General features: G+C 37.3%; 1 protein-coding gene across 1 annotated transcript in view; it reads right to left on the bottom strand.

The window, feature by feature from the left end:
* LOC150077339 (U1 small nuclear ribonucleoprotein 70 kDa-like) overlaps positions 1 to 25,842 on the bottom strand; it is a 230,287-nt gene that overhangs the window by 149,030 nt on the left and 55,415 nt on the right. Inside the window, exon 4 of the mRNA XM_090385619.1 lies at positions 5,834 to 5,898. Coding sequence (XP_090241745.1) covers positions 5,834 to 5,898 — 65 coding nt within the window. The remainder of the gene's footprint in view (positions 1 to 5,833; positions 5,899 to 25,842) is intronic.

Genomic DNA, 25,842 nt, shown 5'->3' with positions numbered 1-25,842 from the left:
TATTAGTTGCCAATTCAAATCATTAAAATGCACTACACTTTCATCATATCATTATCACACATTCCATTATAAAAATCAATTTTGAACGCCTTTGTGATATTTTTCTAAAGCACATTTCTGGAGGTCATGACCATAAAACAATAAAAACAATTTGCACTTTCTGGTTTATTGGGCTTTTCTGTTAGTGAAATGAATTATAAATGGGTAGTAAACTCGATCTTATTGCATTTGCAAAAATACTGATAGCTGGAATTGTGAGTTTTCACATCATTATGGTGAAATGTGTTTTCCCTTCGCTGAAATCTTTAATCATATAAAAAACAAATACATTTTCAGAATTTTCTCTTCATTCCTTTATTCCAAGATTGGTTTTTGCATCATTTTGTGCCCGAAGTAAAAAAAAATATTCCTTTTCAGGTGATTCTGACTGTAGATAATGCACTTGGCCACCCACCATTTCTGCAGCATCACCACCCACAATTTTTTGCCACCAAATACGACACCACTTTTGCAGCCAATGGACCAGGGCATTATTTCAACATTTAAAGAGCATTATCTTCGGGAGACATTTGATATACTAATTAATGTAACGGGTAAGGAGGGAGGTCCTCTTAAAGAATTTCATATTTTAGATAACTGAAATAATATGAGCCTGGGACAAAATTACAGAGAAGAACATGAAGGGTGTTTGGAATAAACTGTGTCCTCAGTTTACTGATAATTTCGAAATATTTCAAGAACCAGCAGAGATCGTACAAAATGAAACAGAAGTGGTTGTTACTACTGATAACCAATTTGCAGTTCAATGTTTCTACAACTGATGTCACTGATTTTCTTCAAGCACACAATGGAGAGCTCACAAATGAAGACTTCTTTGAAATGGCAAAATGTGAGGAAGAAGTTCGTTCCTTCACTCTCACAAGGCTAGACAAAGCTTTTCAACACAGAAAAAGCAATTGAGGTTTTCAAGTCACAAGATGCAAATTTGGAGCATACTAGGGAAGTTGCTATAGATTTAAAAAAATGCATATACATATTATCATGAAATTTATAAAGAAAAGAGAAAACTATCTTGGAAACAAATGCCTCGACACATTTCTGAAGAAAGCAACTCCTTGTGTTTCCAACAAACCAACAACGAGTGCGCATTTAGTCAATGATGATGATGAAGAATAAACATTCTTTAACATGTGTAAGTCATAAATAATTTCTTTATTATTATAATTTGCTTGATTTTTAGTATTAGTATTGGCCCATACGGTGCAAGGAAGCCTATGGCTTATGCTGTACCAGCCAAAAAATAAATAAAATAAAATAATAGAATAAAAACAAATTAATAACAAGAAAATAAAAAAAAATAATAATAACAAGAAGAAAATAAAAAAATAATAACAAGAAAATATAAAAAAAATAAGAAAATTAAAGAATAATAATAATAATCAAGAGAAAAGGAAATGGGCAACCTATAACATTTCCCTCCTCCTTTCGGTAATCATCCAACTGACCTTTGAATTTCCCCAAACTGTCAGCCTCTACCACCCTTGTACGTAACTTATTCCACTAATTTATAACTTGCTGGCTAAAATAAAACTTCCTGCAATCCATTCCTTTATTAGGGGGAGTTTAAGTTATGGCTCCTTGTTCTAGAATCGTTTATAACTATGAAAATTTCATCCTTATTCATTTTGCTTATGCCTCTCAGAGCCTTAAACACCTCAATTAAGTCTCCTCTAAGGTGCCTAGTTTCCAAGCTCTGCAACCCATATATTCGAAGTCTTTCCTCATATGGATGCCCTTTTGCCAATTTCACCAGGCGAGTTACCCATCTTTGGACCTTTTCAAGAAGCACAATGTCTTTCTTTAAGTGTAGTCTCCATACTTGAACACAGTATTCCAAATGTGGTGTAACAATAGGCTTATATAATGGGATTATGACATCCTTATCTCTACTAGCAATTGTTCGATAAATCATCGATGGGACACCACGGGGCCCTCCTTGCAACCAGTCTACAATGCTCGGAGAACTTCATATCTGACCATATTGTAATACCCAAGTACATTTCCTCCACTACAGGCTTTAGTTGAACTCCGCCAAGTGTATATAAGTTATTTTGGGGTTACTGTTCCCCAGGTGGAATACCTTATACTTTGCTGGATTAAAGCATAGTTGCCGTTTTTCTGACTATTCCTGAAGTCTATCTGGGTCATTCTGAAGAAGCTCTGCTTGGCAGCAATCATTAACTACTCTACCAATCTTTACACTATCTGCAAATTTAGACATCACGCCCTCTATCCCTTCATCGATGTCATTGATGAAACTCAAAAATGACAGTGGTCCTAATACTGATCCTTGGGGGAACAGTCTTCTTACATCAACACAATCTGAGGAATAACCATTTATCACAACCCTCTGCCTCCTGCCCTGAAGCCATCCAGCTATCTATCTAAGGATTTTCCCTGTGATTTCAACCTTATAAAGTAACAGCTCATGTGGGACTGTGTCAAATGCCTTGCTGAAATCCAAATTAGCAACATCGAAATTATTCTCCAGACTCTAGACACTAGACTAGAATGACCCTGTCAAAATAGCTAACCATGCTGAGTATGCTTCAGAATTCCGTTTCTATCTAAGTGCCGACCGGGCTAGCCGAGTGGGTAAAGTACCTGCCCGGCAACCCAAAGGTCGCGGGTTCGATTCCCGCCTCGGGCTTGGATCAAAGTACTGCAAAAACCTTGGGAGGTGCAATATGGCCACAGAAGCTGATGCGCCAACAACTACCAAATCAATCTATCTAAGTGATCCTGAATTTCACCCTTGATAATAAGTCTCCACGATTTTCCCTACTACTGAAGTTAGACTAACCGGTCGGTAATTTCCCACTTCACTCTTAGAACCACCCTTATGTATTGAAAATACATCAGCACTTTTCCAATCCAATGGAATCACTCCCAAGTCCAGCGATCCTCTCATAATTAGCCTCAATGGTTCAATACACTCACTTGCCACCTTCCTTAAGATTAAAGGGTAAATGCCATCAACCCCAGGAGCCTTACTGGCCTGTAGGCTAGAAAGTTTTTTCATTAAATAAACATGTGAAATTTCAATATAATTAATTACATTTTTTTCAACTTCACTCCCATAATTTCTCATTGACGTAAAGGGTTTTTCTTCTGAAAATATCGATGCAAAGTAACTGTTGAGTTCATCTGCAACATCAGCTGGGGTATCTAATACTATCCCACGTCCATTACATAAGGGTCCGATCTGGTTTGTCCTTCTCTTCTTTGCATTTATATATGTGCAGAATTCCTTATCTCCCCCCCCTCTTTGCGATTTCTCATAATCTGCCTTTGCCAGCCTAACCTTTTTAGTGGCATTATTACAGATCAATCTGTAGCTGTTATAGGTTCAGTACTTTTTATTGCTCTATAACTTTTCCATGCCGCTTTTTTTTGCTCAAGTAATCTGGCAACTTCATTATTCATCCAACATGGAATCCTCCTTGTGGAGTATTTTTTGAATGGTATATAAGCATTCAAGGCTTTTGTGATTAATATATTTAATATATTAAATGTATACCATAATTCAATTGTATTCGCTCTCTGATATCTACCCAGTTAATGAAGGCCATGTAGCACCTTAAGGCATCGTAATTTCCTTTCCTGAAATTATAACCCATTCCTTTGCCTTTAACTACTGCTACCTCTCTCTTCATCGTCCACCATAGAACTCTGTCATCACTTCCTGCTACTGATTCCTGTACTGTCAGTCCTATTATGTCATCTGGTTCATGGATGATAAGGTCTAGAGTATTCTTTTCCCTGACATGTTGATACAAATAGCAATCATCTAGTCGATTTTAAAATTGTCTCCCATGTGGAGTTTCCTTCCCATTTGCTCCAATCAATTACAGGCAAATTGAAATCACCCATAATAAGACATTCATGATTACTTGCCCATTCCATTTGCATGTACTCTCATCATAATCTTCACAATCACCTAGCCTGTAGATTACTCCCACTCTTGTTATGCCTTTGCTTCCGGCTATCTCACACCATACAGATTCTATACTAGCATGTTAAACGGGAAAGCTTTCGTTGCACTCAGGCTGCTTTTGATAAGAAGCATGACCCCACTCCTGTACGGTTAACTACCCTGACACACCCCTTAAAGTTATTTAAGCTCACTTCTCTGGCATTTTCTACCTGCTCATTTGAAATGTTTCTGCCCTCAGAACATTTAGCTACTATGTTCTATTGCGGTAACAAACAAATACTCTTGAGGTATGTGCAAGCATTAATTTGACCAATACTATCAGATAAATGCGTATCTATATTACTCTTGTCCCCCAAAACTAGCAGTTCCCCTGAACCTTTAAGGTATCCTCAGTAATACTGGCAAAAACTCTTGCACCACCTTTGTTTAAATGTATCCATCTCTACAAAACAGATTCCTTCTACCTACAAGTGCAGGCCAAGCTGACAGCAATTTCCCCCCAAAAGCCTTGCAGTCCTTCAAGTCTTGAGTTAATCCACAAGGCTTTCAACATATAATCCTTCCTATCGTGCCTGGGCAGAATTGCAGACATATAGACATTGTGGCCTAACTTGCAACATTTCTTCAACATGATCCTGTATTTCTCTAACAAATCGCTAGATCATGTATGCTTAATGCCATTAGTCCCCACACAAATAATAATATTCTCTTTTCTCTCCTTAAAATCTGACAGTCTGTTGGTGACATCATTAATAGTTGTTCCCGCCAGACATACCCCGGTTCCAGTCCACCTATCCTTATTACAAAAAATATTTCCTGTTTCCCCGACAATAGTCTCCCCTATTAAAACTAAGTCCTTTTGTATCAGAGTAATTTGCACCTGGTTATTCTGTTCTGGAGCCCAAATCGGAAGTGCATCACTTGGTAAGTCACTAGAGTCTTGAGCCACTGACGAGCTCCCATTTCCATTATTCTCAAGGGTAAGCACCCGTTTTTTCAGCAACTAAAATTGTTCTAGCAATGCACCAAATTGTAACTTAAGATCAGTGCACTCCAAGCAAGCTAGGATTATCCACTAGGTCAACCCTGGAATACATACCACAAGTTCTATAAAGGATAAAATCATGACTAACCGAGAAATCGGCATCAGCTATTTCTGTATGAGTCATGGTACCCTCTGAAGAAGTGTTCAAGGCAGATCTTGTAATAACCATTATGAAATTTACTAATTATTAATAAAAGAAATTTTCAAAAAATTATATTTATAATATATAAAAAAAAAAAACTTATTAAAATAAACTTTACAACATACTTAATAACCTTTGAAATCCTGCTGTACTTCACTAATTCTGCTTGAACCCCTTCTTAATCTATACTTCTTTAATGTCACCATGAAGAGCTGTAATAGGCACGTCTACTCACCACAAATGCCAACAGTAAATTTTACAGGATATGTTTTTATTTCTTTGGATAAATCAATCATTGTTTAAGCATAAACTAATTACATTGTTGAGAACATCACTGTTTTTAACATTACATCTATGGGAAATAAATTCCCACCTTACGAGTTTTCGTTTTATGAGCACACACTAGAAACGAATTAACTCGTAAAGTCGGGAACTACCTCTATATAGCATGAATAAAATTATTTATATTGTCCTTACTACAAAAAAAAAGGAGCATTTTCTGTCAATTTTTTTTAATCTTCTTGTGTATGCAAGAAACTTTAAATATATTTAAGAGGTCTCTCTCTTTTACATGTACAGCCTTCTTCAGTAAACAAGGAAGATTTACCAATTAAAATTGTAGATAAAAAATTAAAATTCAAATACTTACTATCCTTGCTACAAAAAGAGTTTTGTATGGATCTGATGTTGCTGCTCCACTATTATGAGGGTCCCCTGAAATTTAGAATTGATACAATTTGTAATGAGAGAAGTGTACCATGGCAACATAGAACAAAACCAAAGATAAATTACTGTTAAGAAACTGCAAAATTATAAAAATGATACATAGTACTTAAATAGCCACAAATATTCTAGGGATGTGAAAAAAGATGATTTAATTAACAATAAAAAACTAATAAGATTTTTTATTTCATTGGATTTCTTAAATTTTACATTTTTTACTTTTGATTTGCATTCTTGATGCAAATTTTATGTTTATAAAAAAATCAGCAGACCTGCATATGTGCCAGTTTATGTAATAGGCTTAAGCATTCACTAACAATAACGTGGGCGACAAAAATGTCACCCGCGTTAATAATGTTTCCAATGGTGACACTTTTGTCACCATTGGAAACCATTGGAAAAATACTTGTCCAAGATTAAAATTATTTTTGGTTTTGTTTCACATTTTGCACATCACTGTTTCAGTTTGAAGTTTGTTAATTCTGGTGAAGAATTCAGATACAATTTGCAAGTTTTTGTTTGGCTGTTGTTAGTGGAACCTGGCATGCAAAATGCATGTCATTACTGTCCACAATACCAAATAATAAAATAGCAAACTTTTACAATTACATCAGTCTACAAGATTATTGATTTCATTGCAAATTTATTGTTGACTTTTACTTGCTATATGATTCACACATATTATACGCTTGATTGTAAAATAATCAAACATGGGAAAGTGGTTGGAACAAATCTAGCTCTAAACTGTAATTTTTATTTAAACAAAAAAAAGTTGACTTTTTTAAAACATGACTTATTTTAAAATTTAAATATATTTTTGCCATATATATTTATGAAAATATCTACTAGCTGTAGTCATGATTTTGAATCCTGTTTAGTTTAATATTAATTCATAAAAAAATTATAAATTAACATTATTATTTCTTCTTATATCCACTATACTGTCAAGATAATGAATACATTAAGAAGTGCTCAATTTTAAATTACTGACTGCCTTTATTTCAAACAGTTCTATGGTATTGCAGGGGACTCAGATGTACCAGTTGGCTGATCCTTAAAAGTTAAGGATATGCCTTCTTCCCCCCCCCCCCCCCATTACTTTCAGGGCATCAGAGTAATGGAGAGTTAGTGCAACTTTTAAGGATATGCCAGCTAGAGAACTCTCCATTCCTCTGATGTCCTGAAAATAATGGGGGGGGGGGGAGAAGGCCAGAGGAATGGAATAGGAGCTTAAGATGTCTATCACTTTCGTCTGCAAATGCAGAAGAGGGACAATGAGCACACCACAAACCAAAAAGGAAAGCATGTTATGGTCTGAAATAACATAATCCACCATACTATCAACAAAAACTATAGATTCAATATAAAGGAACCTAAAATTCCAAGAGTAGTATACCAGGGAAGACTTTATAGAAGCTTTCACATCCACAATCATTTAACTCCCAGTTAGAATTTGGTATACTTCCGGTATCCCCCATCTCTTAACTTGTTCATTTGGACAGACAACTTGAGTAGACGAAACCCGCAAATTTTGTAAAATCGGACAAATGTTAATAATTTATTGTAATTTTTTCTTGTATCTCATTGCTTGATCTGCGATCTCATTATGGATTTAAAATAATTTGGATTTTTAAAGGAATACTCTTACCTGGGGTTTTATTCAGGAACGGCTGCACCCAGGTGAGGTGTAATTCAGAAGGTGTTGAAATTGCAATTATATGGAAGGAGGATGAAGGAAAAAAGCCAGCTTCTGTCCTAAATCCTTGCATGGGGAGTAATTATAGGCATAAAGGGAGATGATGTCCTGAAGCCTGGTGGGGGCTATTCGTTAATACCATCTTCAAAGGAGGATGAATACGAGTCGAGGGAGTCTTTTATAGCCCAGGAACATTCCATTGCCATGTTTCAAAAGTGTGGTGGGGCATTGAGTAGTCAAAAAATGATGAAGTAGGGTGGAGGGGAAAATTTCGCACCTCACCATATTACACTTATAGTTTGGGAATTTTGCTAAATTTATGATTGACATATTAAAACCCTTAATGAATTATTCCAAACATCACATAAAAAATACGTAACATCTATTTTCACAATCAAAAATATAAAATCACTATACACAAACGTACACCCTCAAAAAGCTGTGAAGGCCACTCAAGACATGTTATGCAATGATCCCACACTTAAAAACAGAACAAAATTAGATATTTCGGATTTAACAATCTTACTAAATATACTGTTATCAGCGAATTATTTCACCAATGAAGGAGATTTTTATCAAGTATATGGGGTACCAATGGGCGGTTTCATAAGTGGACATCTCTTCGAATTTTACCTCCTGGAAATAGAACACCACATCATTTCCAAGTACTCTTCCCCACCCCTTAAATTTTATGGAAGGTACATAGATGATTGTCTGCTTATAGGCAAACCAAACACCATAGATACCGTCTTCCACAAGTTGAATAATGTAGATGATCGGCTACAATTCACAATTGAAAATTAAAACAACAGGATCAACTTCCTAAATTTAACATTAACAAGGAATGCCACCAAATTCAACACAAACCTACAAATAAGGGGAATTACTTACATTTTGAATTACTTACAGCTACGGCCCCTATCTCACAAAAAATCAATCCTAATAGCCCAGTTCAACAATGCTTTCAGGTATTCATCTACAGAGGATGAATGCACATAGGAGAACAAAACAGATTTTCCAACCGTGGTTACCCAAAATGGCTCATAAATGGCACCATGAATACAGCCGGGGGAAAAAAAAAAAAAAAAAAAAAAAAAAAATGGATAGGGCTCCCGTACATTGAAATGTACCAACAACCATTGAAAAAATCTTCAAAGATTCTGGAGTAAATCCAGCCTTTGGCAGCTCCAAGAAACTATGGACATACCTAAAAAGCTCAGCTATCAACAAAAAAAAAAAAAACAAAACAAAACCAATAGATTTCAATCAGCAAACAAACGTGGTATATGCTTACTGCACACTGGATTGTGATTGCAAATATATATAGGCAGCACGAGAACATCGCTACATACAAGAATCGAAAAACATAAAAGCAGTTTAAAAGTAGCTGCAAATAACAAAGAAAAAATGGACTGAACAGAAAAAAAATAATAGTGCCGAATTGGTATCTCACCACTTAGACACAGGACATTACCCCTCCTTCAAAAATGTGATAATAATTGATAAACAAGACACAAAGTTGAAGTTAGAAACCAGTGAGATCACAAACATACATAGACTAACAATAATCTCTGAAGAATGGGACCTAAAACAATTTAACAACAGAACATAACACCCCCCCAAATCCAGGACTTCTACTAACGGGGATGGGTAGTCACACCCAGATTTCCGAGTGAAACCCTCCCCCCCAAAAAAAAACATCTACAATTTCCAAATTCCCAAACTATAAGTGCAATACATTGAGGCAGGAAATTTTCCCCTCCACCTACTTCACCGTTTTTCGACTACTCAACCCCACTTCAACCACCACACTTTTGAAATTAACAATGGAACGTGCCGGGCTATAAAAGATGCCCTCAACACGTATTCACCATTCTTTGAAGATGGTATTAACGAAAAGCCCCCATTCAGGACATCATCTCCCTTTATGATTACAATTACTCCCCATGCAAGAATTTAGGACAAAAGCTGGCCTTTTCCTTCGTCCTTCTTCCATATACAGTAGACTCTCGATTTTCCGGGATAGATGGTAAAAACAAATTCCGAACAATCGATTTCCCAGTTAATCCAAAAATACCAAAGTCCCTGACATACGTTCCAGGACTTCTTACTTCGTCGAGTTTTACGTAACTCGGGAATGACTAATAACATATTGCAACTATATTATTATCAACAAATCTGAATTCTGCGTGATACTTGTTAATGTTTGGCCACTTTCATACATCCTTATTAGTTTAATTTTCTGATCCAAATCAATGGCTTTCCTTTTGTTGGTAGATTTACTAGTAGCGCTGTCACTCATTCTCTTAGTCGGCACCATGACAACGGTCAAAACGAAATTTTCTGAAAAGAACTTCACAGGGTTAAGGGGGAAAACACTATTATCACCTTACGCGAACTCGCATTTTACTAAAGCACATTTTCTGGAGGTCACTACATTTAAACAATTTGCGCCTTCCGGGTTACTGGGCTTTTCTGTTCTTGCATCTAATTATAAACGGGTAGTAAACTCGATCTTATTGCATTTGCAATAATATCGATAGCTGGAATTGTGTGGGTTTTTACGTTATTATGGTGAAATGTGTCCCCTTCACTGAAATCTTCAGTCATATATATATATATATATATATATATATATATATATATATATATATATATATATATATATAAAAAAACATAAATAAATTGTAAGAACCTTTCCTTCTTTCCTATTTTTTTGCTTCTTACTCTGTATCTCACTTGTGCAATTTCTGCATGCCACGATCGTCGTTATTCATTGCTTATTTTATTTATTTATTATTTTTGTTTTAAATTTTACAATCCTAAAATAAAAAATAAAAAATAAAAAACCGAGCGAAAAAAAATTTACGTAAATCCGTAGTTGAGTAAGTCGGGGACTGTATCAAAAAATCTTCAGCAACCTACGTGAAAAATATGGCGATAGATAAAAAAAAAAAAAAACGAAAAAAAAACCTACCATGTCCTTTTATTTTTTGCGATGTCCATTTTAAGTCTAATAGCTTTCCTATATTTTTTTACGATGTCGATTTTATATCTAATAGCTTCCCTTTATTTTTTACAATGTTGCGTATGGTTCGGTCACCAATCATGACAAAAAATGTCTTCACGCTTGCACGGCTTATAACGAGGCGAATTGATGCTCCATCGGTATCCACATTAATCTCTGGCCCGAGGAGGGCAAGAGGGGAGCACCCCGACTCCTGTCTCCCTCTACGTCTTATGCTGTCAAACATTGATTCCATGAGGAACATGTTTCCAGCCAATTGTCTTCGGACCTTCAATAAATTTAGGATCCACCCTGATAAGTTCTGTGAAGACAAGCCCTACAGGAAGGAAATCCTCAAGAGCTGCTACCAGATAATGAACTTATAATACTCCCCTGCTCCTGGACATGACAGACTGTTTTTTTTTTTTTTTTTTTTATATTTTGTATATTACTGTATATTATTATATATTTAATCCTGTAAATGTCTTGGGTCGAGCACGCATGTACTCTTGTTTATTGTGCATGTGTTCCTCGCACCTTAATCTGTAAATATTCACACCCTTCTGGCACAGAGCCGTCCCAGGGTGACCCAAGGTTTCTTGGGAAACAAACTGATTTAATAAAATAAAATAAATAATTATAATGGTTCTTTAGAGATTTAACGGATGCACTGTTTTCAAACTTTTGAATAATTTCAAGTTTTTGTCTGAAAACGCAACTCTTTTGCGTTTAGCCATCATTTTCGTGATTTCTAAACAAAAAATTAAAAATTTACTTAAAAAAAAAATTCTGACATCCCTGACAAAAATAAAGAAACAAAGTTTCTCCTGTTGCGCTGCAAGGGAACATAACAATCAACGCAACACACTAAAACAAACTAAACATTTGGTCTCTTTTTTTTTTTTGAGCGGCAGGTGTGAAAACAGTGGGGATTGCAAGATAATAGGTACACTAATCTCCCAATGACGACTTATAATGCCGCTTGTCGCTTATTTACGACTTGCAAAATATCTGTTTATACCTATTCCAGTTATTACTTGAATTTTTTTTTTATTTGGAGTCCTGAAGTGTCCCGGTTAATCCGCTTCCCAGTTAATCGAGTCTGCTGTAATTGCAATTTCAACACCTTCTGAATTACACCTCACCTGGATGCAGCCATTCCCAAATAAAACCCCAGGTAAGAGTTTTCTTCTGCTTTAAAATAATATTCCTAAAATTTAATGTTCCTTTAAAATTTCCAAAAATAGCCTATACTTCCCATTTCAAAAAGGGGGGGGGGGGAACCCCAATATTTATTTTAAATCCATAATGAGATCGCAGATCCTCTACAAGAAAAAAATTACAATAAATTATTAGCATTTGTCGAATTTTATGAAAATTAGCGTGTCTCGACTACTCAAGTTGTCTGTCCAAGTGTGTAATAAAGTTTCAAGACTTTAGGATCTCCACATATTTTTTAAATTTGCTCATGTGTGAATGTAGATGCAATATGTTTATTCTGTTTGTTGGAAATCTGTACAGATCATCAAGTTAAGCCATTTTGAATAATCTATATTGATCCAGTGGATCAATATACTTTTTCTCTTTCACAAACTAATTTATACTGACTGTAAAGTGTAACCTGATAATTATTAATAATCTCATACACTTTTCTACTCTGTCACTATAAAAAGCTTTGTAGCCTCGAAAATTTGCCCCCTTAACACTTCCATTCAAATTTTAATTTTTGACACTGGGAAAGCAGTCACATAAATTCAGAAATGTTCTGTAACTGAGAAAGCTGCCAACTCACTAGTTCCATTCAACATATGGAAAGGTTAAAATCCACTGGTAAGGCATTCTGATTTGCTGGCCCACTAATTGTCAGCATAGTTGTCCATTATACTCACCATTGGCCTATAACATATTCATGCTCTCATTTTTGTTTTTGGAGGGTTTATAATCCACCAATCCAACTCAAATAATACCCACAACCCATCTACAAGTTTTACTGTTTTAGAAACCCCACTTCTTAACCAAAAGCATAACTCATGTTATGCCCCTTCTTTGTGCATTATACAGAAAGAACATTCAAATTCTGCATTTCCAATAACAAAATGGCACCATGTTTCTGTTACTACTATAATGAAGACTTGATCAACAGCTTATATTTCACTTTATTTGCCATTCTTATGGCAAATAAAGTGAAATGTGATCATACATAAATGATTAAGTTACATATGTAACTTAATCATTTACGTATAATCACATTTATTTGCTTATACATTCTCCTTAAGTTAATAAATGTGATTGTGTTTAGTAATTCTAACACAGTCAATATAATCACTACTCCCATGTAAATCCCCAGCAGCCCTTGTAATTCTCTCCCTCCTGCTCTACAGGCTGCATGTCCTAACAGAAGCAATACAACTAATGTACGCAGTGTATTACATTTCAGGAATGTCAGCGAACAGTAATAATTCATGATTTACAACAAAATAAGCCAACCCATCAACATGAAAATTTGTTACAAAGGTTCTTAAAATATTCCAAGTAAGCACTGACATTTTGAAATGGATCAGAACTCCTATTCCACACTTATAAGTTATATTTCTGTATGGGAAACTGGAGAGAGAAAGAATGCTATGAAATTGGAATTGACTTAGAATCATCCCAAGGGCCAAATGTATGTTGAAAACTTCAAAGCAATCCATATTTTTCTTAATTAATGCGAAATTTCATTTAGCCGATTTTTTTGTGGGGGGATGTGGGGAATGTGGCCTGTGAAATCTTAACTGGACCTTAAATTTTCCACAAGGACCAACAGAATGTGGGTTGAAATTTTAGCCTCGGTCCCACTTTTCATTCCAGCATAACATGCAAAATATATCTATGCTTTGATTCGAGGAGAGCACGTTACTAAGAGCAGTGCTCACTATATGAATTGAAGTGCCACAAAGTCTGATTCCAGACAATGCGTCAAGGTCATGAAGTCAGAGGGCACCAATTGGAGGGAATGCAATGGCAGTAAAGCGAAATTACTATCAACATACCTTACTGATGTGTCAATCGACACATGCATATAATTAGGTGTAATTTAATCATGTTTTACTAATTTTGCAATAATTAACAAGCATTTCTAGAATTTTCTGCAAACAATTCAAAGAAACCAATTTCAGCAACAGGTATGAGCAGTTTCAGCTGTGTGGACGAAGTACACGAAACACAAAACACTTTAGTTGCTTGGGGTTGAATCAACCCTGCACGACCAATTCTGGTTTAAACAAATGACAAGTTCACCTTTTAGTGAGGAATATGAATGTGGTATAATGCCAGGCAGGATAATTCATTATAAAGGTAACAAGTTATAATGGCTTTTGTTATGAGAATTAAGACTACTGTATTATCGATAGTTTAAATCTTACTGGCCGAAAAAATAGAAGAAATGACAAGATGGTCCTGCAAGCATGTTATAATTTTACTCTTTAATGCCATCCCACATTCAGTTAACTTTGTAACTTAATTTTTGCCACCATTATATAACTAAAGGGAGAAAAGCAACAAGCAGCTCAAGGTTACTCCTTGGCTTTGCAATTCATACTCTATGGGAGGGCCCTGTGTGTGTGTGTGTGTGTGTGTGTGTGTGTGTGTGTGTGTGTGTGTGTGTGTGTGTGTGTGTGTGTGTGTGTGTGTGAGTGAGTGAGTGAGAGAGAGAGAGAGAGAGAGAGATTCAGCAACTTATTCTTTACTGCCATTCTCTAATTATAACAGCAGCAAAAATGAAACTCAAGTTATCTTTGTTATTACATCGGACAAATTAACTGAATTTCTCCATGGTATATTATTAAAATCAAATGGGTCGTGCAAAATGATAAAGATTGTACATACCTCGTTATAATTATTCCTTATGAAGAATAGTTAACTTTTTTATTGTCCATAATGAAAGCATTTTTTTTTTATAAAGCACATTCATTGATATCCTCTCTCTCTCTCTCTTTGATACTGTGCTAGACAAACATTTAAAATTGATATTACAGAATATAACATTTTCTGCAACTTGTTTTTTTGTCATTTGTTCACCTTTAAGACTAGCTTTTAGTCATATATATGTTTATAGAAATGTGCATGGATTGAAGGCCAAAAAGACTTGTTGACATCAGATGAATTTCTATAATTTATAATTTTTTGGAAAATACATGTGACAGAGGGTTGTTTCAAAAACAGAACCAGAAGGAATAAATAAACAGAAAAAGTTGTTTATGTGAGTTTGGAGTTGTACAGTAAATGGATGCTGACTGGTTCTGGTACGTGTTCAGACTGGTCTGGAAGAGAGCAGGGGGAAATTAATGATGCATTTAGAGATTTTATAATTTATGACACCATGGAAGTATCTAGAGAAAAAGCATGCAGCCAAAACTGAATGTTTTTGAGACAGTGAGTGGAGAAACTTGTAAGAGACAGGTGATTAATTAACCTGAGTGCCTTCTTTCGAATGGAATCCAGAAATTTGAGAAGTTTTGTGGGAAGAACAATATTTGTTTGTAAGGCAAACTTGAGATATGTACAGATTGAGAAGCTGTTTAGAAGAAAACTAATGACAAGAATAAAATAGAAAACGCAGGGTTTTTTTTTTATGCAAAGGAAAATATTTATAATGTGCTTATTCTAAAAGAGATCAGAAGTCAGGGTAATTTCTAATAGAGATAGATGACCCTGTATAGAAATCTGAATTACTGAACACAGATGAGCATAGGAATAGTATATTCCTTTTTGTGAGAAATAAGACACAACTGAATTTAACATAGTTTTCTCTGGCCACTGTAGAATTATTTGAGATCAGCATACAAGGAACTGGTGGTGAATATTCAAGAAGTTAAGGACATTTGTGCAGGCAAGGTTTCTTAAACTGGAAGGTGAAATGCAGAGCACTGTCATCAGCAAATCTATGGATAGGATTTCTAGTAAGTGGAAGGTCATTAATATACAAGAGGAAAATAACTGAATCTTGGGGAATACTGGCATTAGTGATAAAGAAGACAGATAGCCATCTAGCATCAACAGGCAGAGAAAACTGTAAATCCAATTTATAAAAAAAAAAAAAAAAAAAAAAAAATGATAATCCATAAGATAGGAACTTGTTAAAAAGACCTTTATGCCAAATACAACCAAAAGCCTTAACAAATTTCAAAAGCAACTGTTTGGGTTCCACAAAACTTTTCCATCAAATTTGTCCAAAGATGAGTAATATAAGCCAATATATCACCAGTGAATCAACACAGATAGAAACCAGGTAGTCACTGAGAAGATAGACGGTTTCAAGTTGATTTAAAAGCCGAATAATTCTCCATTACATTGGAAAGGGCATAGGTAAGTGCAATGGGGCAATAACAGATGGGAAGGGTGGGATTTGCCGCCCTTTTTGGGAATGTTTCAAATATGAGCAACTTTCCAAAGAGAAGATATAACACCAGTGGAATAAGAAAGTGTAAAAAGGTGACACAGACCAGGAGCAATCCCGGAAGCATAGGTTTTGAGAACAAGTGAAGAAATGCAACCATCACGACCTGGATTTTATTGGTATCAAGATTGTTCAGAATTCTTCTAATATCCTTCTGCCAGAAGACCAAAGGAAGCACTGAACATAATGTAGTGGGTACAGCAGGAGGTGATTCACCAAGATTTTTGATAATTCTTGTATCAACAAAGCAGGAAGCTGGTAGGGCATTACATTCAGCTGAGGATGCAACCATTAAGTTTTAACAGAGGTGGGACTATAGACAGCCAGAAGTTGTACCCAACCACTTTAGCAAGAGACCAAGAATGCTAGACTACCATTTTGACAGAAACAAATTTTCAACTCTTAGCCTGTTCAAAACCTAGCTGCATGGATGAGCTGGTTGTGAGCTTTGCTGTAAGCAGAAAATGAACCTGGAGATTTGGATGAGAGCCGATTGCAATATGCAACATTCTTTTTTTTTAACAGCATTAAAACATTTATTGGAAAACCAAGGTTAAATAAAGGATATTTTGGGGTAGAATATGGAATAAAAGATTTCATCCCTGCAAGAATAATTTCACTGACACCTTCCAAGTAAGCATTAGAATCAGAAGATTTAGTACAGTAATCCAACCAAGAAAAAGGAGAACACCACGCAGATTATCCCATTTTGCATTCCTGTAACAGAATGTTCATAAGACTGAAAATAGCTATTAGAGAAACTCCTTTGGAAAAGAAACCACCACCAAGTTAGTCTAAGGTTTTGATTTGATTTTGTGATCTAAGGTTGTTGTTTGTTTGTTATTTGGTTTTTAGGAACATTAGCAACTAAGGCCATATTGCTCCGGGATATGTGGTGGTCATTCCTTGACCTTTCGCATCCTCCGTATTTGGTGGTGACGGGCTCGAACCCCGGTCTAATCAAGAAGCGTGTGCTATGCACTGCTGCTCCTTCCCACCTGGCTACGGAGGCGCCTAGAAAGCAATTAACACTGATTGTGTACTTTTAAGAGTTACTGGTAAGAAAAGTTCAATAGTCTAGGATTACCTGGTATGTTGTGAAGTAAATGAATGAGCTGTGTGAGATCATTAGTAATAGCAAATGCTTAAGGATCTCAAACAGCTGAGTCTGTAACTAGGGAACTGAAGCCAGCTGAAGTTACCTTTAATAATGAATTGTGAACATTAATATCATCAAGGTAGATTACCTCACTATTAGAAAAATTATCTAGAGAAAGGTTTCAAGAGCTCCAAGTAATTAGTGGAGTTGAGTGAATGATAGAGGCAAGACATGAATTGACATCACAGAATGTAGTAGAGAAATTTTAGGCCAGAAAAGATCAAAAATTCCAAATTGTTAAGTGTCTGATAAGGAATATTACAGTAGAAATATGCACAAATACCACCTTTGATGTAAAAGGGAATTAGACTGAATAATTAGGGCAACTAAGATCGGTAATGGTTGAAGCAACCAAAAATTGGGATTCTATCAGAAAAAGTAAATGGGGCTTAGAAGATTGTAGATGGAAATGGACAATGCTGAGAATGGAATTGAAACCAAATACCTTTCAGAAATGAATGAGGAAGTTTTTGTGGGGTTTAGATCTTTTCACAGATCTAAACCTTTTTCTATTAGTTTGACCATTCACAATACATTAATTCATACAATATTCATGTTGTAAAATTAATGACTGTCCACTATATAATGAATTTTTTGGATATGGCCTACAAACAGCAAGATTATACCCCATTCCTTGAAGTAACTTGATCTTGGCAATGCCTAGTACAAACTACACAGACTACCTCCAGTCACTAGCTAACAGAGTGGAGGTACCGATATTATACTCTAGTTGATCTAGATGCCTCCTACAGAGTTACCAATAGGTTCAGTCTGGTCAACTATCCAGTCGCTGGTCTGCAAAAATCATTTTAGAGCAATACATTCAAAATATAAGGAATTACATGATACTGATCATAACCCCAAAAGACACCCATTCTGCATGATTAAAGAGATGGAGATTGTTCTAGCACCACAGTAGGGATTAACCATATTATATCTCCATTATTATCATCTTTTACTAACAGTCTTTTACTGACAGTGAGCACACATGTCAATCAAAAAGCCACTCAGTTCAACAACTGGACACGAGACAGACTTGTGTAATGTAAAGTGAGAGAATGTAATGAGTGGATGCAGTGCCATAAAGCACAAAGGGCGCCTCTGTAGCCAGGAGCAGCAGTGCGTAGCACACGCCTCTTGGCAGGAGCGGGAGTGCAGTAGCACACGCTCTTTGAGTAGACCGGGGTTCAAGCCCCTGACTGCTGAATACGGTCGATCTGCCAACCCGCATTGGACCAGCGTGGCAGATTATGGTCCATTTCCCTCAACATGAATTGTTGAGGAGGCTTCCATCCTGCAGTGGGTTGATAATGGCTGCACTTTACTTTACTTTACTTTTTGAGCCCGTGACCAAATACAGAGGATGCGGAAAGGTCAGGGAGCTGGATATCATTTTCATTTTTCTTGCTTTCTTGGTGATTCCCTTCTACTTCTCTCTCAGGGTAGCACAGGATTTTTTTTTGGCTGGTGCAGCATAAGCCTAAGGCTTCCTTGCACCATTTGGCTAATAATAATAATAATAATAATAATGACCACCACATATCCCCAAAGCAATCTGGCCTTAGTTGCTAATGCTCCTAAAAACCAAATAACAAACAAAGCACAAAGAGCACATGAATTGGATAGGAGTGGTGTGCACTAATTTTAGGTTCACAGATTTCAGTACATCCATATAATTAAGACTGAGCTTAACTTGGTTTTTTTTTTTTGATTTGGTAATTGTTGGCGCATCGGCTTCTGTGGCCATATTGCACCTCCCAAGGTTTTTGCAGTACTTTGATCCAAGCCCGAGGCGGGAATCGAACCCGCGACCTTTGGGTTGCCGGGCAGGTACTTGACCCACTCGGCTAGCCCGGTCGGCAGCTTAACTTGGTCTTGTTTTTTTTTTTTTTTTTTTTGTGCAATAACCAACAAAGATTTCTGGAATTTTTAATGGCAAAAGTCAGAAAAAACAATTTCACTGAAAGTGTGAGTGTTTTAGCTATGTGGACTAAGCAGGCCTTCATTGAAGGTTGTGATTGGTCCTGGGTTAAAAGGATTTTATGAAATTGAATACAGTACATGCCACTTATTATGATCACAATGTTATCACTTTTATAAAGACCCAATAAGACATACTAATACATAGGGGGAAAAAAAAAAAAAAAAAACCAATGTTTATTGTAAGCAGCACTTCATTTTTTGCTAATGTTTTTTTTTTTTTCTTATTGCAGCTAATGCATGTGCAGTGGAAGTGATTAACATCCCAATTTGTTCTTGAACTCTGACATGTTGCACGTCCCATTATTGACTTTACTTTGCACAATTCATATGGATTTTGCTTCTTACAATTTATACTGGTATGAGTACAGGTACCTGTACTCTTTCCAATGTAACTGTTTTACAGTGGAGTATTAACCCTTTTCTAATTCTTGAATTTATTATTTTCTTCATTTTTTTTATAGATTTCTAGAAACATCATAACAGTCTCATTTTCACGGATGACATTCTCGAATAAATAGTGGACGGTCAAATTAAAGTTGCTTGATTTCAATGTTTTCTTTTATACACTTGCACCTTTTTATATACACATTTCCACCAAACATCAATAAACAATGTTAAACAGCTGCATTCTTGTATTACTGGTTATTGTTACCATAAATGTTATTAAGCTACGTCCCGAAGTGATCACAATAAGCAGCATCCACAGTGCTTGTGAAAAATGAACCTGTGATATCTATATAAAATGTCAATTAGATTTTTATTTATCCAGAAATTAAGTATCAGAAGTAAAAAAAATAAAACAGTATCACTGTTGATTTAGATTTGATAATAAATAATATTAATATAAGGTTATCGGAACATTGTAACAGCAGTTATTTATTGCGATTAACAGATAACTTGAGCTATTATTCTACCACCCTCTTAGACTTGATGACAGGCAACACTATTCCCAAAATGTTACCAGATATGTTAAGTGCTGGTATTGAGGCATTTTCAACATAATTGTGACATTTAAATAAAAACAACTTAATATACCACATGATACATTAGTGTGGCATTATTAATTCTTTCTCAAATGATGAATAAGCACATTGTTGTTAACAACAATGTGCTTATCCAACTGCAAAATCTAAATGGGAAGCATTTAAGGAAGTAATCTTGGAAGCTACTAGGCTTTTTGTTCCAACTAAGAAATACTGTTCTAGGTTTGTTTAGGCCCAAATGGATGTCACATGGTCCTTGAGATTGTCGCAGACATTCTCTCAGATATGCCAGACAAGCTGTACTTGGTACCTGGGAGTCTAAAATGCTGATGGAACAGTTATTTGGGTGACACTCAAGTCAAGTGGATCCAATTTCGGCAAAGTCTGGACGGTCTGTGACAGCCAAATCCTCTGCTTTCACTTTCACAATGGTGAGACTGTTTGTAATCCTGAGTATAACCCCCATGAGCAAGCACAATGTGAGTGACCACCCAGATGTGAACCAATGAAAGCAGGAGTCGAGGTGTGGCACCCACCCCACATGGAGAATGCTGCCCCTCTGCGTTACCAGGCAATACTAGGTGGTAGATGACTCTCATCAACTGGTGCAATTCCACGACTTTGCTTATTGGAAGCTTAAGTGGTGGAACCCATGTTTAATCTCCAGAGCTCAGTTCCAGTAAACCCTTCCCATCTCTTCCATCATACAGTATGACTGATGACTTTTCAGGATATGAGGGACATCATGGCGAGATCCAATCTTCCTTACATTTTGAGGGTACAGCTCTAAAATGGTGTTCGCAGACTGGCCGCTAGTTAGTCATTTGTCATTTGGTTTTTAGGAGGATTAGCAACCATAGCCATATTGCTCCGGGGATAATGCGGTGGTCATTCCGCGACCTTTCCGCATCCTCCGTATTTGGTGGTCACGGGCTCGAGCCCCGGTTTAATCAAGGAGCGTGTGCTACGCACTGCTGCTCCTGCCCGCCTGGCTACGGAGGCCCCCGCTAGTTAGTACACTGGACCAAATGTATTGGTAACTCTGTAGGAGGCTTCCGGATCAGCTAGTGTATAATATTGCTACCTCTACTCTGCCAATTAGTGATAGTGAGGGAGTCCAAGTAGTGTATATGCGGGGGGACATTGTCGAGGCCACATTATGTCAAGGATCTGGATATATTCTTACCATGTGTACACCATATCCAAAAATTTCATTACTTCATACAGTATGCCTGACCCACATTTTCTTACTATTCAATACACCATGAATTGTCAAACTAATAGCGTAAGCTTATCTGCAAAAACATCTAAACCTCCCAAACACTTCCTAGTTCGTTTCACAAATATACATGGTCTCCGTTGTAATCTCAACGATGTCCATTTTTGACTTGCAGTCTGCCAAACACCATCTACTTTTTCTGACAGAATCACAGTTATCGGTTGATTCAACCACTGCTCATCTCAGTGCCGAAAATTATTTCCTGTATGATTCTTTTAACCTCAAAGATGGTTCTTGTGAATATGACCATTTTGATATTCCCTATCAGACTTGGTAACTTGGAATCTCCTGTTTTCAATCTTCTCTGGCTTAAAATATCTCTTTACCTCATTTTATCAAATTCATCTGTTGTCTCTACCTTTCTGCCAACTCCACTAATCATTTGGAGCGCTTTGACTTCCTCTCTTTGCAACTTGACTTTCTCCAGTCCAACTTTCCTAACAGTGAGGTAATTTTCCTTGGTGATTTTAATGTTCAACTCCAGATGGCTTCCGTTTTCTAGTCACACCGACCCAGATGGTCGAGAAGCTGAGGTTTGGCAATTACTAATGACCTTGCACACATTGTTCATTTAAGAAATCTTTATTGCAATAATAATGATACAATTTGATAGATTGCAATGTTGCCCTTCACGGCCACCAGGCCAGGGGTTAACAGTAATAATACAATATAAATAGGGAACATTGATATATAAAACATAGGAAATGCATATGCGGAAGTACAATTCCAAACTCCAAGTATCATACAGTTATTTACAATACAATATATAAAGAAGATATTGGCGGAAACAGATAATTTCATATACATATAGTAGTATAAACAGGCAATGTTCTTGGCACTGAACAGAAGTAGTTAGTCCATCATTACTAACTGTCATACTGAAGAGTTAGTATGCCGTCTTCATATATCAGGTGGTATTGATGGCTTGCAGCATTAAGACGAGCTTCGAGGAGAAGGATCAGGGACAGGGAAGTACAATTCAAGGATGCGACATCTGTATTCCCTATCAGAAGCGAACTTGTTAAGGTCAGCATCCAAGGACTGGGCACACGAAAGTAGCTGAGAAGGCAGAAACCTATCAGATAGGTGGAGACGGCTGTGATGTGGGCATAGAGTTGGAGTCGCTCTGAGGGAAGACTGAGGGATTCTCCATGAGCACAGGTCCCAGAATGATGGTGCCGAAATCTCGCCAACCATCATTTTGATAGTCGTGGTAAGACGTTTCACCCAAATCAGCGTGGGGAGCCTGTGAATCTGAATCAAGCTGGCCATTTCAGTTGTCCTTAGCTGTGGGGGAAGTTTGTGTTTGTTTATGGCCCATTTTAAGAGCCAGTACTCAGCATAAAAAAGTGGCCTGATTGTGCTAGTGGCAGCTGATGCCCATATCTCTGCAGCATATAAAAGCGGAGAGTATACAGTGGTTTTTACATATTTTCTAGTAGTTGTGACTTTATTTATATAATGTAGATGCTGTTTGGCAATCCATCGGAGTCGAGCTGCCAGGGTGAGGAGCTTGTCTATATGGTAACTGAAGCAGAGCTTAGGATCAAACACAACCCCGAGATCAGTATGCTTATTGACGATGGGAATTGGAGAATTACACAGAATGGGCTGAATATAAGAAGGCGTTTTCTTTAAAGAGAATATCATAAATTCAGATTTCTCTGGGTTTATTTTTAATCCGAACTGGTTGAGGTAGTTTTCAATTTCCGTCAGTGTATTATTAATTGATCCTGTTATCATGAGAAGATCATCGTGTGGAGACATCGGTGTGAGGAGCTTTATATCATCTGCATAACATAAGATATCATACCTGGACTCAACAAGTGGAGAGATAAGTGCTGTGAACAAGAGCCCAGATAAGACACCACCCTGTGGCATGCCTGAAGAGATACTTCGCTCATATATGTGCCCATGGACAATAAGCTGGATTATTCTGTTTCGAAGGAGTGACGTGAGGAACTGTAGAGTGTCTCCCTTGATCTGGTAGTGGTCAGAAAATAGCTTCAGCATTGCAGGAACGTTTATAGAGTCGAAAGCTGCTTCAATGTCTACATAGGTGACTGCAAGCTCTGCTTGAGATTCAAATGCAGAGAGGACAGAGCTGGTGGTGGCTAAGAGGTTAGTCACAGTGGATCTATGAGGAAGGGAGTAATGGATTTGAGGAGGCTGATGTGGAAGAAGTTGTTTAGTTAGAACGGGGAGAAGTACCTTCTCAAGGAGGTTTAGAAGACTTGAGGCATTGGAGATTGGCCGGTAATGCTTAAGAAGTGAAGGAGATTGAGTTTTGGGGACAGGCTTCACAAGGTAGATATTCCACTGCTGGGGAAAGAAGTGGGTTGACAAAACAGCATTAAAAATAGTTAGAAGGGGATCCAAAATATATGGGCTGAGACATTTAATAATGAATTGGGGAATTCCATCAGCACCTGCTGTCGCAGAAGCTGATGTAGAATTAATGGCAGCAATAAGCTGTTCCCTGGAGATTGATACTGCCGACAGAGTGTCAGGCGGGATTCTGGTTGTTGGAGTATGAAGATCAGGACATTGTTCCATGTTCGAAGCAAATCTAGATATGAAGTCAAGCCACTGGACAGGTTCAAGATTTTGGGGGAAATCAGAAGGCCGCTCAGAGTAGGGACATTTTCCGCTACGAAGGGTTCTATCCATATAATGCTTAATTGCTTTTGACTTCTGCTTATTAAATGTTGCACGAGCTTTGGAGTAGGCTATCCTGTCATGGATACTGTGCGACTGCTTCCACATTTTGTGCAGATGCTGCTTTAACTTGAAGCTCATGTTAAGATGGGGAGTCCACCATGCTCTGGACCGAGGCATGATGGAAATTCTTTTTGATGCTGCAAATGTCGCAATAGTCTTAAGCCAGTTAGTCAGCAAATTCACTGCAATTTCTAGGTCACAATTTTCTAAGACTGTCCATGGGATGACAGAGGCAGCCTCAACACATTTTGAAATACTCAAAAACCTGGGACTTACTATTACTTTGGTATTAGTCGAATTCACAATATTGAAGTTTGGAGCAGGTATGTGTAAAAGAACTGCAATTGGCTTGTGGTCCGAATTGAAATAAGTCTCTGGCAGGTAATCAGGTGTGCAGGGAAAAGAAGCAAGGATGAGATCTAATTGGTTGTTACCTCTTGTCGGGAGATCGTTGATCATTTGTAACCCTGTACAAGATAAGTTTGATAGGAGCATTTGCTGAAGGTTAGCTAGCTGAGGAGGAAGATTAAAATCTCCACAGACGAAGTGCAAGGCTGAAGGATGAAGCTGGTTGATGATCCAGTTAGATATTTCATGGATGGCTTCGTAAGAAGGTGCTGGGGGTATGTATATAACAATTACATCTATGAGAACCCTATGGTAGCTGAGAGTAACAGCAAGCGCTTCGTACGCTGATGTTTGGCTAGAGACTTGATGAATGAGTGAGGTTTGTGAGCTCTTAAAGAAAATTGCAACACCACCTCCTCTTTGCCCAACTCTGGAAGTGAAAGCAGATTTATATCCAGCTGAAACACAGGATATAAAATATTCCTGGTCTTTATCCAGCCAGGTCTCGGTGACACAGAGGATATCGATATCACTGGCGAGGAGAATTTGGTCAACGGTATCCAGCTTATTGCAAAGGCTTCTAACATTCTGGTACAAAACTCTGACTGCATAATTCCGGGGGATCTTTTTTTAAGGCACATGCCTTGTTTTTATTGATGTCAGGCTTTCGAGTTCGTCGATTCGTGACCCATGTTGGGATGAGCATTCCCGAACTGTTTATTACTGGTGATCGCAGGCTGATGGAATCAGTTTGATGATGCCGATGTGGTTCACCACTAGTATAATTGCGACTTATGCTGCGCACATTTTGAGACGATACCCGGAGCATGGAGCATTCATACTTGTCTCCTTGAGGCCTTGATTGCTATCGAGGAGGGTGAATTAGTTGAGATTGTTGATGGGGTCTGTTTTCCTCAGAAAATGGTCTGATATATATTCCTTGGGGCCAAGAGGCAGGATCTACAACCTTTTTGTAGACAGCGGGTGAGCACATTATAAGGAAGGAGGCATAGGATGTTTGCCGACTTTTAAGCCGTTTAACCTGAACTGGGAGGTTATGCTCCTTAATAAACATTCTCCTAATAGATTCAGGAGAGGTTCCAGGTCCAAATCTGGAGGCGAAGATCTTGGCTCTGGTGGGAACGACGGAGATATTATATTTCTCGGCCAGTGTCAGACGAGATTTGGAGGCTGTTACTTGGCGGGATAGAGAGGCCTGGTTAGTGATAACAGCATGATGGGGGAGGGCGATCAATATTGGTAGCTCGGCGGCATCCTGAGGAATATGGGGCGGGGTTGGCTGCTGGAATGAGGGAGTTTTG

This window comes from Mastigoproctus giganteus, chromosome 12, assembly GCF_048544385.1.
Source record: "Mastigoproctus giganteus isolate SK-2022 chromosome 12, ASM4854438v1, whole genome shotgun sequence".
Taxonomy (NCBI): Eukaryota; Metazoa; Arthropoda; class Arachnida; order Uropygi; family Thelyphonidae; genus Mastigoproctus; species Mastigoproctus giganteus.
This window is presented reverse-complemented; position numbering and strand designations above follow the sequence as displayed.